The sequence below is a fragment of the Carassius auratus genome, chromosome 12 (genome assembly GCF_003368295.1).
Source record: "Carassius auratus strain Wakin chromosome 12, ASM336829v1, whole genome shotgun sequence".
NCBI classification, from domain to species: domain Eukaryota; kingdom Metazoa; phylum Chordata; class Actinopteri; order Cypriniformes; family Cyprinidae; genus Carassius; species Carassius auratus.
In genome coordinates this window covers 7,062,125-7,078,563 of record NC_039254.1, presented here as the reverse complement: position 1 = coordinate 7,078,563, position 16,439 = coordinate 7,062,125, and the positions used below count along the sequence as shown (strand labels likewise).

The 16,439-nt window shown below is 37.1% G+C and overlaps 2 protein-coding genes across 2 annotated transcripts in view; both read right to left on the bottom strand.

Annotated features, from left to right (window-relative positions):
* The window catches only part of LOC113111658 (dual specificity mitogen-activated protein kinase kinase 6-like), a 23,772-nt gene extending 13,892 nt beyond the window's left edge, over positions 1-9,880 (bottom strand). Inside the window, exon 1 of the mRNA XM_026276622.1 lies at positions 9,340-9,880. Within this exon, the coding sequence (XP_026132407.1) occupies positions 9,340-9,427 (88 nt within the window). The 5' untranslated portion in view covers positions 9,428-9,880. The remainder of the gene's footprint in view (positions 1-9,339) is intronic.
* A 1,039-nt stretch (positions 9,881-10,919) lies between these two features.
* On the bottom strand, positions 10,920-16,384 carry btbd17a (BTB (POZ) domain containing 17a). Its single transcript, XM_026276619.1, has 3 exons — positions 16,007-16,384; positions 14,285-14,567; positions 10,920-12,473 (listed from the first exon to the last, which is right to left on the bottom strand). Exons 1-3 carry the CDS (start codon positions 16,098-16,100, stop codon positions 11,387-11,389), a joined length of 1,464 nt encoding a protein of 487 aa, XP_026132404.1. The 5' UTR covers positions 16,101-16,384; the 3' UTR covers positions 10,920-11,386.
* Positions 16,385-16,439: the final 55 nt, after the last annotated feature.

Genomic DNA, 16,439 nt, shown 5'->3' with positions numbered 1-16,439 from the left:
CCATTCTCTTTTTTTGCTGAACTCGGTCTTCTAACGTAATGAAAAGCACACGGTGTCCAGGTATGTCAGACACACTCACAAAACCTTCAAATCATGCTTGAATTAATCAAACGCCTAATTCATTGCTTCATTCTCAACACAGAGGGTTTGGCACAGCACAGTCATTGCTAATGTCTGGTAGGTCCTTTAGCGCCTGGCCTCAGGTGACCGTTTGCAATGCGAATCAGGCACAATTGCCATCGTGTTTTGGGCTATGGAGTAACATGAACTTTACTGACCCCTGAGACCCTCTAGCTGTAGCTTGCTTGCTCTGTAGTCTTCTGCCCAGGACCGTATCACAAAACCCAAGTCAGCCAATTCTAGTCTTTCACCATCTCACTCACACACAGAATTCCAACAATCCCAAGAGTTTTTCAATGGAATTTCAGGGACCCGGAGGAGGGCCGGTGAATTAGAAAGAGAGAGAGAGAGATGAAAATAACTTGTCTTGGGCTGCCGGCTGTTTGGCCCCTCTGAACGCAGTGGCAGTTTGTAAGATACACTATACTTCCAAAGATGGCTGACCCTTTGGGTTACAGCAGCTGGAGACACTGCTTTAGACCCAATGCCGTCACTGCTTCTCACTGTAGAGGATACACAGTCTAAAATAACACAATATTAACTTCTTAATGAACTTGTATTTGAATAAGAATTTGTATAAGATGAGTAATGTATCACATTTGCAGTAGTGTGATATTGCACTTAGCCTACTTCTCGTGTGATATTTTTTAACTATGTGACGTAAATAAGAGACACAAACGGGTGTTTTGCCCCATATCCTGAATTTTAGGGACATTTTCTAGGCTCCATCCCACAGTAAGTTATTGCCCTACCTTATATTAGTCATCAATCGACGGTATGAATTAGCTGATGATCCACATGGGTCCGGGGCGGGGCAAGTGCATTAAATGCATTAATCATTTTAACTAGGGGTGTGCACGGATAGTCGAACATTCGAATATTCGTTCTGCTCTAATTATTCGATAAATTAAAATGAAATTCGAATTTCGCTATATTTTTGCTTGCCATAAAAAAATTTTACAAAAAAAAAAAAATTCACAATAAAACCTAATTCGGTAACTTTCTGTGATTCTCCACGGCATATTTGAAGATGTATGCAAGCAAAAAATAATGAATGAATAAGAACTGTGGGGGTGTCTGCGGTCTTGGGTGACAGGATGGGGGGCTTATGATATTAGACTTCGTTAGTCTGCCACAAAAAAATATTCGTTTTTTGTGAGCTCATATTCGAATGTGATATTTGCGGAAAACGCCCATCCCTAATTTTAACGTGTTATTTTTCTCCATAATGAACTAATCTTATTAACGCATTCAATTACCATTCCTAAATATAAGATTTTTCACAGAAATACTTTTTTTTTTATGAAAAATTGTTCATGGTTTCCAAAAAAAATATATATTAGAATGATTTCAAAAATATTGTGACACCGAAGACTGGACTAATGGCTGCTGAAAATTCTGATTTGCCATCAAAAGAATTAATTACTAATTAATTAGCCTAATTTAAAATGTAGGCTATTAAAATAAAATAAAAAATGAGCCTAAATGACCTTAAGAGACCTCTTCAAAAACAATTAGTATTGTGTATATAAACATTTACATTACATTTAGTAATTTTTCAGATGCTTTTATCCAAAGCGACTTACAATTGGGGGACAGATAAAGCGATTCTTCTTAAAGGCAGCCTTTAAAGTATAAAAAAAGAAAAAGAAAAAGGAAAACTAATGCATATAACAGAAACAACTAAACTGAAAATAAAAGAAAATTATCATCAACCAAAAAATGGTTTTACTTTTTTGGATGCGTGCTGCAGTACTGAAAACCTCTGAGTTTTTCCAAAAATTCACTTTTATGTAAAACGTGCATTTGAATGGCAGGGACCACAGAGGGAGCTGGAGCAGAAAGTGCACAAGCTAAATTGGGATCACTTCATACTAAACGCTTTAAGGGAGATCATACAGCTTTCTGTGGTTTGCCATGTGAGCTCTAACAGACTGCTTGTTGAGAGATGTTTTCCACAGTGTATAACTTCATACTGATATATTACTGTAACTGTAGAGGTTATAAAAATTAAACTGTTAATTCTAAAACAATTTACAAAAACAGTTTGTTCTACCAGAAACCATGCCACCATTACATTTGTACACTACTGCACACTTGTCTCACTGAAAATGTGCATATGCATCAACCAGACAGATACAGTTTGTGACAGAATACCAGTCCAAAACGGCAACACTAGCTCAATAAACCAACCTGTTTGAAAACAACAGTTTCTGCAAGCGCATTTGGTGATATTAGTGGCACATAAATTTACCTTCAAGTGCAATCTAATCATTTGCATGCACATATATTGCATGCCACCATTTTAGATGGATCCAGCTTGGGATAGGAGCAGGGGCGATTCTAGGATTTTTTCAACTGGGGGGCACAAGAGGGGCCACGATTAATACAGAGGGGCCAATCTTGTGTTGTTTGAACTGTATATCCAAATCATTTCAGGAGTTCAGTAACCTTTAAAATGAGTAATAAACAGTGATACCCTATTATATCTTAATAGCAATTAGTCATTGTATTTGATTGTTTTGATTTAGAGCAGTTTGTATTAACTTTTCACTTTACAAAAGCTAAAGAAAAACTGTAATACATAAAAGAATCCAATGTATGAATACTGTACAACTCACAAATAATAATAATAGAATTTATTTATAATAGCCTTATATAATATATATAATAGCCTTATTTATATAAATGCAGAATAACATTAATAATTCATAAAAATAAATACACAATTAATGAATTAATATAACTAATATAAATTTAATATAATAAATTGTTTTTGTTTATTATCCACATCCTATTCAATTTGCATAGCAGCAGTTGCAGTAAATTTGCATTGATGAATAAACAAAATTTACTTATGTCAAGGCTAATTAATCTTGAGCATATTGATTTTAAAATATCATACTCAATACTTTGTTAGATAGCTACTCGTTCAAAAAGGTAGCTTTAGTTTAACATGTAAAATATGTGGATCCTATAGAAACAGTTTAGAATAGCTTAATTAGTCCAGTGTTATTTTAGTATTAGTTATTTATTTTGCTATTTAATCATGCATTAAATATTTATGTATGATTTTTTTTTTATTTGAGAATGTTTCTGGGTGTCATCAAATTACGTTTTGTCAATAACTTCTGTGAAAACATATTTGGAACTGAGAACATTGTACGGGAGAGAGAGCTAGAGAGAGAGCTTTCCAGGGTGCAGACAGCAATCGCGGAGCACCATGGTGATTTAGAACGCCAACTGAATTTATGAGAAATCTACAGACGCAAAAAGACTAGGTGTAGTAAAATAAAGACCTATATTTTGGACTTTTTTTTTTCACCACAAGTCTGAAAGAAGACATGTTATTGAAGACAAACAGCCCCAAATCTCAAAATTGACCAGTAAAAAACGATGTTTTTGCATGTGTCTCACCCATAGACTGTAAAAAAAAAAGTCTCGAGTGTGGAGCATTAGATAAACATCATACAATTTGTTTCGTCACCTCACTTAAGTGAAAAAAGTCGCCAATCGACTGCATGATTCAATAATGACTTTATTAGAATTGCAATTATACTTTTTTTAAACCATTGCTTTAAATTGCGTTGTTGCCTATATTGGCGCGTTCGGCCGAAAAATAAGTAAATCGTCACGCAGTAAACCCCTTTTACATTCAGCATCAGAGCAGCATAGTAAATATAATGATTAGCATTTGGTCTGCTCTAGGAGATAACATCGTCATCGAACCTGGTCTGTCTAACACCGAAATACGTTAACGTTAGTACCAAACACTTGTTGCACTGCAACAACTCGCAAATCAAAAAAATAAGCTATATAAAATATATCAACTTACCGTGTGCTTTTTTTTTCATTGGAAAACAGCAGCTCGCTATTCTTGGTCCTCATTGAGAAGCATCGCGAAGCAATCATGATTTATTTACTAGGCTGAAAGATTATGATTTGAATTTGTGAGTGACAGACAAGTAGAAGGGTGGGGGCACGCTGGGGGGCCAATCAGTTTTCAGGAGGGGCCAGTGACCCCATGGCCCCTCCCCTGGCTACGCCACTGGATAGGAGGCCAACCCAAAAGGGCAATGTTGCTTCAATTAACCAAGATGTTTGAAAACTGTTATTTTTTTGCAAGTACATTTAGTGGCACATAAATACCTTTAAATTCAATCTTACGATTTTTTCATGCATATATCACATTAGACGGATTCAGATGGTACTAGGGGACAGCTGCATTTGGTGATGTGAGTGTCACATAAATCTACTTCAAATTGCAATCTAATAACGGTGCATGCATATTCTGACAGTCAAACTCTAGAATGAAATGAGCCATGATGATATTCTCTTCAAAGCATGAGAGGATACCAGGAGGCGTCCCAATTCCCTGATGCATGATCCGGCAGAATTAGAGCAAGGCAAAGTGGGACCAGAGGGTGGAGTCCTCAACCTGTTGACACTCAATCTCTGCACTGACATCTTCCACGAAACACTGCCGCAGTCCCACTAAGTGGTTTGTATGTGATGCAAAATCTTTTATTTAGCACTTAGCATAATTGGTTGTGACACATGCCATTTTGAAAACCAAATCCAAGTGTTAACAGTAAATGAGGGCATTGGAAAACAGTGCAACTACTATGGAAGGCATTCATCTTGCCATTTTTAAATACGTCACCATTTTAAATTCAATGCACAAGCTTACAAAGAAGCATATTGAATGTTACAAAATCTGTAAGGCTTAAACAAAACTAGAAATTTCATAAGAGTCAATTTGAACAGAGACCTGCATAATAAAAAGAATGTTGCAGCGCAGAATGGATTTGTCTTGTCATTTGTAGAAAGATATTATTTCCTGCTTTGGCGTGTGGGGCCAAGTAAAGGCTGCTTTAATATTGAACACATATTGGCTTCATTGGATGACAACAGAAAGCAGTTTACTGCCCCCTGCAGAGAAGGGGCCTCCCTTGGGTGCTGTAAATACAAAACCTTTTTTAAGTAAGGATACTCTTCAATAGCATAATCACCTAGAACTTCATTTCGATGCTGCATTGTGGGTTTCTCACACAATTTAATCATTCATAATGCAGGAAATTTCTGCACACATTCTCTAGAACATATAGATTAGAAATCATAAACTGAATTAAGAACATCAAATAACTTATTTTGTCTGCACGACTAATTCTACCATTACAAATTACACGATTTTATGCTTACTAAGGCTGCATTTATTTGATTAAAATTTATGATTTGATCATACAGTAAAAATAGTAATATTGTGAAGCTGTTTTCTAGTTTAATATACTTTACAAAATATCATTTATTCCTGTGATGGCAAAGCTGAATTTTCAGCAGTATTTGTTCCAGTCTTCAATGTCACATGATCCTTCACGAATAATTATGTTTATCTGCTGCTCAAAAAACACTGCGTGTTATTATATTGAAACTATACATATATATATTGTGGAAAGTGATACAATTTGAGGATTCTTTAATGAATAAAAAGCATTTATTTGAAATCTTTTGTAATATTATAAATGTCTTAAGTTTCAACAATTCAAAAGAACCTTTGTTAAAAAAAACTATTTACTTGAGATAAATTTTTCATCAAGAAATGCATCATTTGGGTAAAAAGTTTTGTACCGATTTTAAAAAACCAACTGCTTTTCACCCCAACATGAGGCATCCAAGGAGGTAACCTCCACCTTTTCTAGACATGTATTTCACACCCTTATTCCAATAAGCTAAAGGCAGCCCATTCTTGGAAAGCAATACTGTTAGTAATGCTATGGTAAGAGACACCCTGACGGCCTTCAAGAGAAAACCCTGAGAAAACCCTGAAAGTGGTCAATTATTCAGAAGTCTGCAATAAGATGGATCAATGTCAGAATGCAGTTCCTGTGACCCAGCATAGCTCACAGCCCACAGGAGAGAGAGAGAGAGAGAGAGAGAGGGAGAGAGAACAAAAGAGAGAGAGAAAAATCAAAAACAAAGACAGACAGAAAGGGGCCTCTAGACAGGGCCTCCCAAAGAGCCAATAGAGTCATCATATGGTCACTCCCAAGCGATTCAGCAGGAGGACACTCCCAGGCCTGACATTACCCCATTAAAAACAGCTTAGCTGCTTACAAAAATGCATGCAATGTATTGCTTTCGTTGATATAGAGACTGGGATGCAAGCTTGCCAACATGCAGAGTGTGATTTGCTTGCAAGTATATAAAGGAGATTCCATGCCTGAATTGCAGCATGCATAAATTCATGCAAAAGCAAGCTGGAGAGATGGAATGGCATGGTTGTGCTCTCCATGCACACAGATGAAAAGTGCAGGTCTAAGGGGGATCAGCTGCACAATGATTAAAACAATCCTCATGCTATTGCATCAAAACAACACAGCAAGGCTGGACGGTCACCAACAATTGAGCTGTCGCAAATAGGGGATTTAGTATCTCTGTGGTCTATTAGCATGACAAACGTAACAATTGTTCATGGCGGCAGCATGCTGCATGGTTGCATGGCGGGGACATCAATTCTCTGTATTTGCCACTGGGGCCAGTGCAAACTCAATGAACCAGGGGCAAACAAGCAAAATATAGACCCCCACTGATGTAAGCAGCTTCCAACCAGGAAAATAGTTGCCAAATTTAAAACAGTCTTTGTGCTTCCACTTAAAAGCAACTGTTTCCAATCAGTTTTATAATCTGACTTTCAGTTTTCATTCTGAATTATGCAGCTTTAAGGCATTTGACACTTCAGATCACAGTTTTAGTGTGCAAGTATGCATAATTAAAAAAATAAGCATGCATGTGCATGGAAGAAAATTAAGCATAAATTCTTAAAGGAATAGTTCATGCAAAAATGAAAGTTTTACTCTCCCTTAGGTCAACCAAGATGTAGAAGAGTCTGTTTCACTGGAAGAGATTTGGTAAAAAGTAGTGTTGCATCACTTTTGCTCACAAAATTATCCACTGCAGTGAATGGGTGCCGTCAGAATGAGAGTCTGAATAGCAGATAATGTTTATTTTTTTAATCACAGTCTATAACACAACTTAAGGCGATCAATTAACATCTTGTTAAGCGAAAAGTTGTGTGTTTGTAATAAATCCATAATTAATAACTTCAGCGAAAATATGAGTATTTTATCCAGTGAAAAAGTAGTCTCATCTGAATCAGGAGAGAAATATGCAAAGATCAAGCAATATTTAAAAAGTGAAAATGGTCCAAAAGTCCAAAACAACTTTTCATCTTTCTTTTTTTCCCCACACAAGAAAGAAATGCACACAGGTTTGGAAGTACATGAGTAATAGAACACTATGTAAACTATCCCTTTAAGGAGTAACCATACAATACATTTATATTTTAGTTTAAACTAGTTGCACTATTAAGCAGTCTTAAACATTGAAAAACAAAACTTAAACATTGCCCTTCACAATCCACTACCTGCTCCTCGTGCAAAGGTAAAGCTGCGTTTGTTTGCATGACGGAGGCTTGGTTCATAAGGATTTAGTTCTCAAATGTTCCTCAGGTGTGTCACTGTTACACAACACAATTACTGCTCTTTCAACGATGCAAAATCACCTCATTTAAGGGCGTCAGAATCACACATTCTTCAACCACGCCTACTAATATATGATGCATGAGTGTTCTGTTCTCAAAATGTAAATACTCCTGCGCTGCAATCTGCCTCTTGATAGGACGGGACCCAGTATAACAGCTGCTGCCCATAGTTTTAATTTGGGCATGTGCATATACGTCAATTCATCCCAAGGTGTGAGAAACCTCACACACGGGCTCTATGCAGTACTTCCATGAAAGAGCAGGGACATTAGATATGTTGCAAAGGCTCCATGGAGTGTAATTAAGGGGCCTAAGCATGCAGTGCTGGGAACCCTGTGTTTTTGTCAGAATTATTATTATTATTATACTTTTTTTCAGAGCATGCATTCCAAAATTTAAAATGGTAGAAAAGTTTGAAACATGCACCAGTCCTAAAGAGTGCTATATACTGCAGGTTTTTGATATACATGCATTAATTCTACTAATCTGTCTGTGCAAGGCAAATTAATAATTTTTAGACATGTCCCAGTTAAGTAAAGAGCTTGTTTTGAAATAAGCACTTTCAATATAGCGCTATAACCTAAAGACACTAAAAGCTGGTCAAATAATCTTTTGCATGGCATTTTTTGACCGTATGATCACAATTGCGTAACTAAAAATATGTCCATCGGCCAATAATTTAACTTGTGTCACATCCTCAGTCACATAACTTGGAGGGGTCAATTTAAGGGCAGGGTCTGAAGCACGCAAAGCTTCATGCAGTGGTACATTGTAAGTGGAAAAGATGAAAATGCATGCAACAAATTTGCATACAATGAGTATAATGACGGTGCATGAACAGGTGAACAAATGCCAGTAAAAGCCAATTTTAGAATATGCACAATTAATCAAGCAATTTTGGAATACGTAACAGTATTTTTCTGCAGCTTTCAGCTTGAGGGTTTGTGGATATTTGTGAATGTGGTCTTGTTTTGCCCATTTGAAGCCTGTTCCCTAAACTGTTTGCAGCAACAAACCTATATTTAGCCCCTTATTTACCTATGCATTATTGCTGGAACAAAGCATGACAGAGCGTCCGAATTATTTTCCATTACGCGCATCTAATAAAAATTGTTGCATGCTCAACATGGCATGCAAGCAGGCTGTAAGGTCCTTGTTTCCCCATTGCACTTGCACAGTCACCCGTCGGCCAAAGTTTAATGTTATCTAATACACCTCGCATGCATCAACGTCAGACGTTGTACGAACTAATCTTAATGTGCATAACGAAGCCGAGGCCGTCATGACGTAACAATCGAACATTGTTCGAGAGAAAATCACCTCGTGCGCGTGAATAAGTCGGGTGCGGACAGCTTTGCCATTGCACAATCACTTTTGCATTGCTGGCTAGGCAGTTCCTCAACGCGGAAAGAAAGGCGTTTCTTTTAATAATCGTGGCACAACAAGAATGCAAATAGCGCCTGTGCGAGTGTCTAAGGAGAGCATCGGCTTACCAGAAACTCTGCAAAAGGGCAGATCATTAAAACAGGCATTGCAACTGACCCTCGCGAGCCATCAAACTTTTAATGCACTGGCCACGATGAAGCTGCAGCCGTGCACTTTGCAAGCCATGCAACGCTAGCTGCATTTCCGAGGTTTTGCACGGATCGGTTGAGTAAAAAAAAAAAAAAAGTACCTACCTCCTTTTGACACCGACATCTCCTCTTTTGGGTTGGGGGAAGGGGAAGCACAAAAGACTTTGCTTTCCTTGTCGCTCCCTCCTTCCATCTATCCCTCGCTGTGAGGCTTCAAGCGGGCTTGCTTGCAACAAAGGTGCAAAATACAAGCCGCGATCTTCATGCACTCGGAGCCTTTGGGCGTCGGGTAACTTGTTCTCCGTGCAAAGGCTGGCCTTTCAATTGCACGCGACGAAAACGGAGAGATTTCTGCAACCGCTCTGCAAAGAAACCTCGGCAGGCACTTACATGATGGGCCAAGGCCAGCAGCTGAAAGCTCCTAACTTGGATCAGTGTGAGCCCCTGCTAACACACGTTCTTCCTGCCTGACGACGCCGGGGATCATGGGACTCGTAGTTTACACGTAATTGCTGTGCGCCGGGGGAAAAGGAGGAGCAGTGCTGATGCCTGGTGCGCTAATATGACTCTTTCAGAGACAGATAAGCTTGTGTATTTCAGACAGATAAGCAGGGGGTGAAGTACTTGAGGAAGTGTACTTTATCATTTCGTTAATTTGGAGTCATTTTGAATCTGAATATTTGATGATGGAAATGTTTTATTTTTGGAAATCATTAGAAATGTATCATCAGTTCTTGTTCCTGTTTCTGTTTAGCTGTATCAACACTATTAACATGTGTTCAGTTGTTGAAATATGCCATAAAAGTTTGAAATTGAAAATGAAATGAAAAAAAAAAAAATATATATATATATATATATATATATATATATAATTTTTTTTTTACTTTTTAGGCTATATTTATTATAGTTATTTCATATAAAAATATCCTAAAGAAGACCATCATGGCCATGTGTCTGAAGTCTGGTCTACTTTCCTTTACCCCCATAATCAATGATAGAATCAAACTTTCTGTAAGCATCATACTTTTTATTGTGTGGTCTGCACAGGGGAGTAAATACCATACATGATCCCAGCATGCCAAGAAACAGATCTAAGAGAATAGTATTGACACAATTAGAATATTACAGAAAAAAATACCTAGGCCTATCTAAGAATTATAACATCAATTAATGGTCTAAATAATTAAATAACCAGCACAACTGTCTGATGTTTCAAGACATTACAGGTTTGAAAGATGTGATATTTCTCTTGAAATTTACAAAAGCACCTTGAAACACTTTAAATATAGTATATTAAAACTTCAAATGTTAATAATAATAATAATAATGTTTTTATTGTGGCAACCTGTGTTTCTTTTTTGCAATATACTTTATGCAATAATATGCTAAATTCAACAATTCTGTGCACTTTCTCTTTATTTGTCCACCGAGTCCAGTGTGGAGAAAGAATGTTGTGGTGATTACACATAAATTAGTTTCCTAAAAAGGAAAGGGGTTCTGCCTAATCAAGTAAAAAAATAAAATAAAAAATAAAACCTTGATATGAGTTGTTATATCTGGGACATGTGTATATCACAGTTTTATATTAAAGCAACAAATGCACAAATTTTTTATTGTGTCATAATTAACAAAACTTTTTATTTCCTTTCCTTCATGGAAAGGAGATATTCATAGCAGATTTTCTAAGCTGTTCTTGACCACGAGGCAAAATTTTCAACTTAAATTTCAGTCTGTTCTTCACAGAATATTATTATTTAGAAAGCTTGTCACGCATGCCTCATGTGGATACTTTTAAGAAGTATTAGTAGTGTTTTTGTGCTTTACAGAACTTGACAGGTCCGGTTCTCCACCCATTTTCGCTATATTAAAGAGAGCAGCGTTAACATTCCTCCAAACATCTCCTTTTGTGTTCCATAGAAAAAAATAAAGTAAAAGATGACAGAATTTTAATTTCTGTGACAACTATCCCTTCAATTTTGTACATGAGGATTATTGCATTTAATTTTCAAAACTTTTTTCCAGAGTAAGGACAGTGGAGACACACTTTATTAGTGTTAATCACATTAAACCTAAACATTTTCTTCCATGCACCAATAAAACTTTAGACCTTCTAAATCTAAATATATTCTACTTCAGTGTACTTGTTGTTCCATTATTTCTTGGTTGCTATAAGAGTCTGGTAGATAGGCTTTACAATGATGTGACAGTACAGCGATCCGTCCACCAGGTACTCAGACGTGCGATATTGCAGGTCCTCACCAAGCAGGAAATCCCCCACCTCCTCTGTGCTTTGGTGGAAACTGAAGATATGTCGCACCACAAGCTTGTTCTTCTGCTTCGTCAAGATGAGCACAGTCTTTTGGAAGCTGACACCTGCAAAATCTGCACTGGAAGTAGCAGGCGTGATGATGACACGAGGCCGAGCAATGCCGCTTCCTCCATCGGGCCGCGGTGGCTGCATGGCACCTTGCTCAGTGTACATGGGCCGCATGCTGAGAGGGAGCCAGCGGGGCGAGAACAGGGCGTTCCAAGTCACCCGCTTACTGGAGTCAAAACCGCTCGGACCCAACTGGGTCTGGAAACTAGTGCTGCGGTCATCCCGTGCTGGGTTGCTTATGACCCACTGAGATCCCCACATGGATGAGAGATAGTTGCGGGGCACGAAGAGGCTGCAATTCACATCGAAGAACTTGGCCAGCTGAAGCGGCGAAGCTGAATGGAACTGGTACGACATGTAAAGAAGATCACGCACCGACTCGTGGTAGCGCGTCATGATCGCCGACTGTCGCTGCAAGCGAAACAGTTCGCGTGGAGGGATCATGGCGTAGCGCACAAGTCGAAGGGCGTTCTCTGCTGTCAGGGTGTCTGGGTCATTCCGGGTGAGCCAGATTTCAAGTGCCTCAAACAATTCCAGCTCGTTCTTCAACACTAAATCAGAGCGCTGCAGGAGGGTCGTTAACAATTCAACACTAACCGAAGGCCATTCTGCACTCTGCAGCACCGATGACAGATTCCACGATAAAAACTGAAGGCAGCTGTCTTTCAGCACCGTGTCACCAACCGAAAAGGCATACTGGTACCAGCCCACCACGTGACCCCCCAGAGAATCGCTGGCCAGGTTCTGGCTCATGTACTGGGTTAGTCCTTGCTGGAGGCTGGAGATGCTGTACTTGGTAGCTAGTCTGTGCAGTGGTGTGGCTTGGTCTAACTGCAGTGTGAGTTCACCACAATACAGATATCTGCGAAACAGAAGACAACGAGTTCATCAAGCTTCATTCAGTGTATCTTAACAAAATGTCAGTGCATAACTGTGATTTTTAATTGTATTTTATTCTATTATTATTATAATTTAAATGTTAATTATTGTATATTAATTTAGTAGTAGTAAACTACTTTCATATATGTAATACTTTTTTAAACCTCAATTTTATTTCATATTTAATAAATAACTGTTTTTATAAAATTAGCTGACACCATTGAGGAGAATATTTTGGCAGTAGTTTTAAGAAATTTGTCAAAACCTTTATTTCCTTTTCTTCATGGTACACAAAAGGAGATATTCATTGCAGAATATTCAAGAAATTATTAATTAATAAAATGTATTTAAAATAATTAATAAATTATTTATATGAATTAACTTTTTATTATTATTATTATTTATTTTTTTATGAAGTTGGATAAAAACATTGTGGTGAACTTTTTGAATGTATTATTTGTTTTTGGCTATAATTGTAAGAATTATTTATCATCATTTACTAAACTTTCATTTCCATTCCTTCTTGGATCACCAAATAACATTTAATATTAAATTAACTATTTGTATGAGGTTACCTGACAAAAGTGGTGAACATTTGGCTGTATTGATCTGGCTGGATTTTTAAAATGTCCTTTTCTTCATGGAAAACAAAATGAGATATTCACAACAAAATATTTTACACATTTATATTTATTAAATGAACTTTTTAAAGTTAGCTGGCAACATTGTGGTGAGCGTTTTGACTGTGTTTTTAAAATTGTTTTATGCCTAACTGAGAAAAGAATACTGGATGTGTAAAAATATGGCACGTTCTACATAACAGGAAAAAAATATGCATGATTATTCAAAAATAATAATTTAATTACATACGCTTATCTCTACACTTATTTCTATGCAGTTTGTCTTCCTGTTAGTCTGATTTGATCCTGTTGGGTCTGTCTAATTCAATTCATATTTCAGCAGCTCAAAATTCCCTGCTACCCTTGATATGTAGGCCTATTTAACAGGCTGTCTCAGATATGGCATCCAATGTCCCTGTGAGCCAACTTGTATTATTATCTGATAAAATAATATGCAAATATAAATATATTTTTATAAGAATGCATCGTGATGTTTACCGTTGTAGTTAAATGCTGCCACTGCCTTGTTTGCCTTGTTTTCCCTTTTTTAAATATTCTGATTGCATCTTTGTCGTCTTATCCTTTGGATCACTATAAAGGAAATAAAACCCCAAACAAAAAACTTCAGCTCATTCAAAATAAATGAGTAGGCGGCATGTGCTCTTGTAACAAAACATCTTCTCACGCTAGCTACACATCACTATTGTAATGGCACCCTATTCTTCCCTTCTCATTATATAGCTGCCTTACATTGGCGCAGAGAGTTCATTTTTAAATATTGCTGTTTTGTTTCATGGACGTTATTTCCTTTTGGGTCCGAGTTGCTGAGCAGGAAAGTTGCAGTTCCAGCGTTGGCCGTTAGAGAGAGTCTTGGACATGTGTGGGATGGGAATGTTCTCATAATTGGTCATGTCCCAACATGTTCTAGGCTAACAGCACTGCAGGCTTTTTTTCTTTTTTCTTTTTTTGTGGAGTGGTAAATGTTTATGATGCTTTGCAATTCTAGTTTAGACCTAAATATTTTATTTTAAATACAAATATTTTATTTATATTACATATATAACATATAAAAATTACATTAAAAATAACAAAATAATATAAAATAATATAAAAATAATACAATTAATATTAAAAATAAATAAATAAACTGTTTTCTAAATTCAGTGATTCTCACCTGATGAATTTCTCGAACACTGCAGTGCATTCTGCTGTTTCTCGCAGAACTAGCGTGCTACTATTGCGGTTTCTCAGCATCTCCTCAAACACTCGGCTCTGCAGTGAAAGCACTAGCGTGTGGGCTTGGATAACCTTGACCTCATCCGCATCCACTGTTTCCACACGTAGGGAAATGTCACTGTTATTTCCCAGCACCAGAAGGCCCTCCAGCCGTGCCACCAGCCCCTGTGAGTGACTGATCACTTCTGTGGTGCCTTCAACCAGTCCCTCTGCCCTCAAACCTGCAGAGCAAGGGGGAAGAAGGGTAGCTAATTATCGATTTCCATTAATGCAGCTTAATGAAGGCCTTGCCTTGTTGCCAAATAAGTATGATTTGTCTGTTTTGTGCAATAAAAAAAAAATGTTTGGGCTTGGTATGAATTTTTTTATTAAAATTTTATTTTTGGAAAGGTGTCTATTATGCCCACCACGGCTGCATTTTTTAAATAGATAATACTGTAAAACAGCAATTTTATGAAATATTATTGCAGTTTACAATTGTGTTAAAATGTTTTCTATTTTAACATGTTTTAAAATGTAATTTATTCCTGTGATGCAAAGCTGAATTTTCAGCATCATCAGTCCAGTCTTCGGGGTCACGTGATCCTTCAGAAATCATTCTTTGCTGGTTTAGTGCTCATAAAACATTTCTTATTACCAATGTTGAAAACACTTGTGCTGCTTCATATTTTTGTGATAATCATGATACCTTTATTGTCAGTATTATTTGATTGATCCTTGATAAATAAAAGCATTTTTTTAAAAATGTAGTGACCCCAAACCATTGAAAGGTACTGTACATAGCAATATAATGCCCCAGAAATATAATTAAGATTATCTTAAAGTTTTCTTCATTTGCCTTTTTTCCTCAGATATTTTTTAGAACTTTCTGTTTGCTTCTTTCCGCAAGATTCCGAATCATTGATTTACAATAAAGTCTCTGACTCCTCTGTATATTGAAACAACTTTTACATGTTTTGTATTAAATTTTCAATGTTTCCTTTCTTTCTGTTATTAAAACGACACGTATAGTAGAACTGTCTTTACCCTCCCGTTTTCCCAGAAAGTAACAAATGTTTTTAAACAGAATGTGTTTTGTAACGGGCAAGTGGATCTACACCCTTATGATGATCATCCAACCTCTGTTGTACTAGGTGTCATTGCAAAGTTCTGGGAAATGCCATGAGCTGCTTGTGTGCGTGCTTTTGTTTGTGTTGGTGTGCATGTGAACAAACCAGCGCCCTGGTTTCCGATTACTTGTTACCACATAAAGTACAAGCTGTTATGAATCATAAAACAGACCTGCAAATAAATACAACATAATAATGAAATAAAAGGAAAGGCTGATGATAATTTTTATGTCATCAAATTAAAACAATATAATTATCTTGATTAGGTATGTCATTGTCTTTGCTAGAAAATATTTTAGCATTATTTTTCATTCTAAAACGTGCTTTTTGCAAAGAAAAAATCTTGATGAATTGAAGTTCAACTGATATGTTAAAATCTATCGATTTTTTTTTTTAACATGCAACTTTAAAAAAGTGCAGACTTCTCACTTCAGACTCATCATTTTCTATCATCCAACAGATGATACCCAGAGTTCTGGATACCTCAAGACCAATACTTCTGACATGATGTCCAAACGAAGCATCTATCATCTAGAAGAAGGTCATCTTACCTCCATGGACAGGCTGCACATGAGACCCGGTGGCCAACAGCAGGAAGAGCAGGTGAACGTGGGCAAGCAGCCCATTCCCCAACAAATAAGCCATCTTTTATTGTCCGAATGTAGATTTGATCTTCCTCTTCTCTGTCTGTATTCTATAGTTCCGTCTCTTTTCTTTCTTTTCAACCCTCTACTCTTTCTTAATTTAATTGTCTTTCTTCCGTTTCCTCCTCCTCCTCCTCTTCAGTGGATGATGGATGGTCTGTCAGCCCCTTTCTCTTTATGTGGCATATATGGTGCATAACTAGTATGTAGGTTACTGGCTGTTTTGGGTTAGTTCCACCCTCACAATATCCTATCGATCAGTGGAACCTGTGGGGGGTGGGGAGTTCGTTTTGGTGGACAGGAACCGCAGTTGCCATAACAACGGCTTTGATTTTGACTT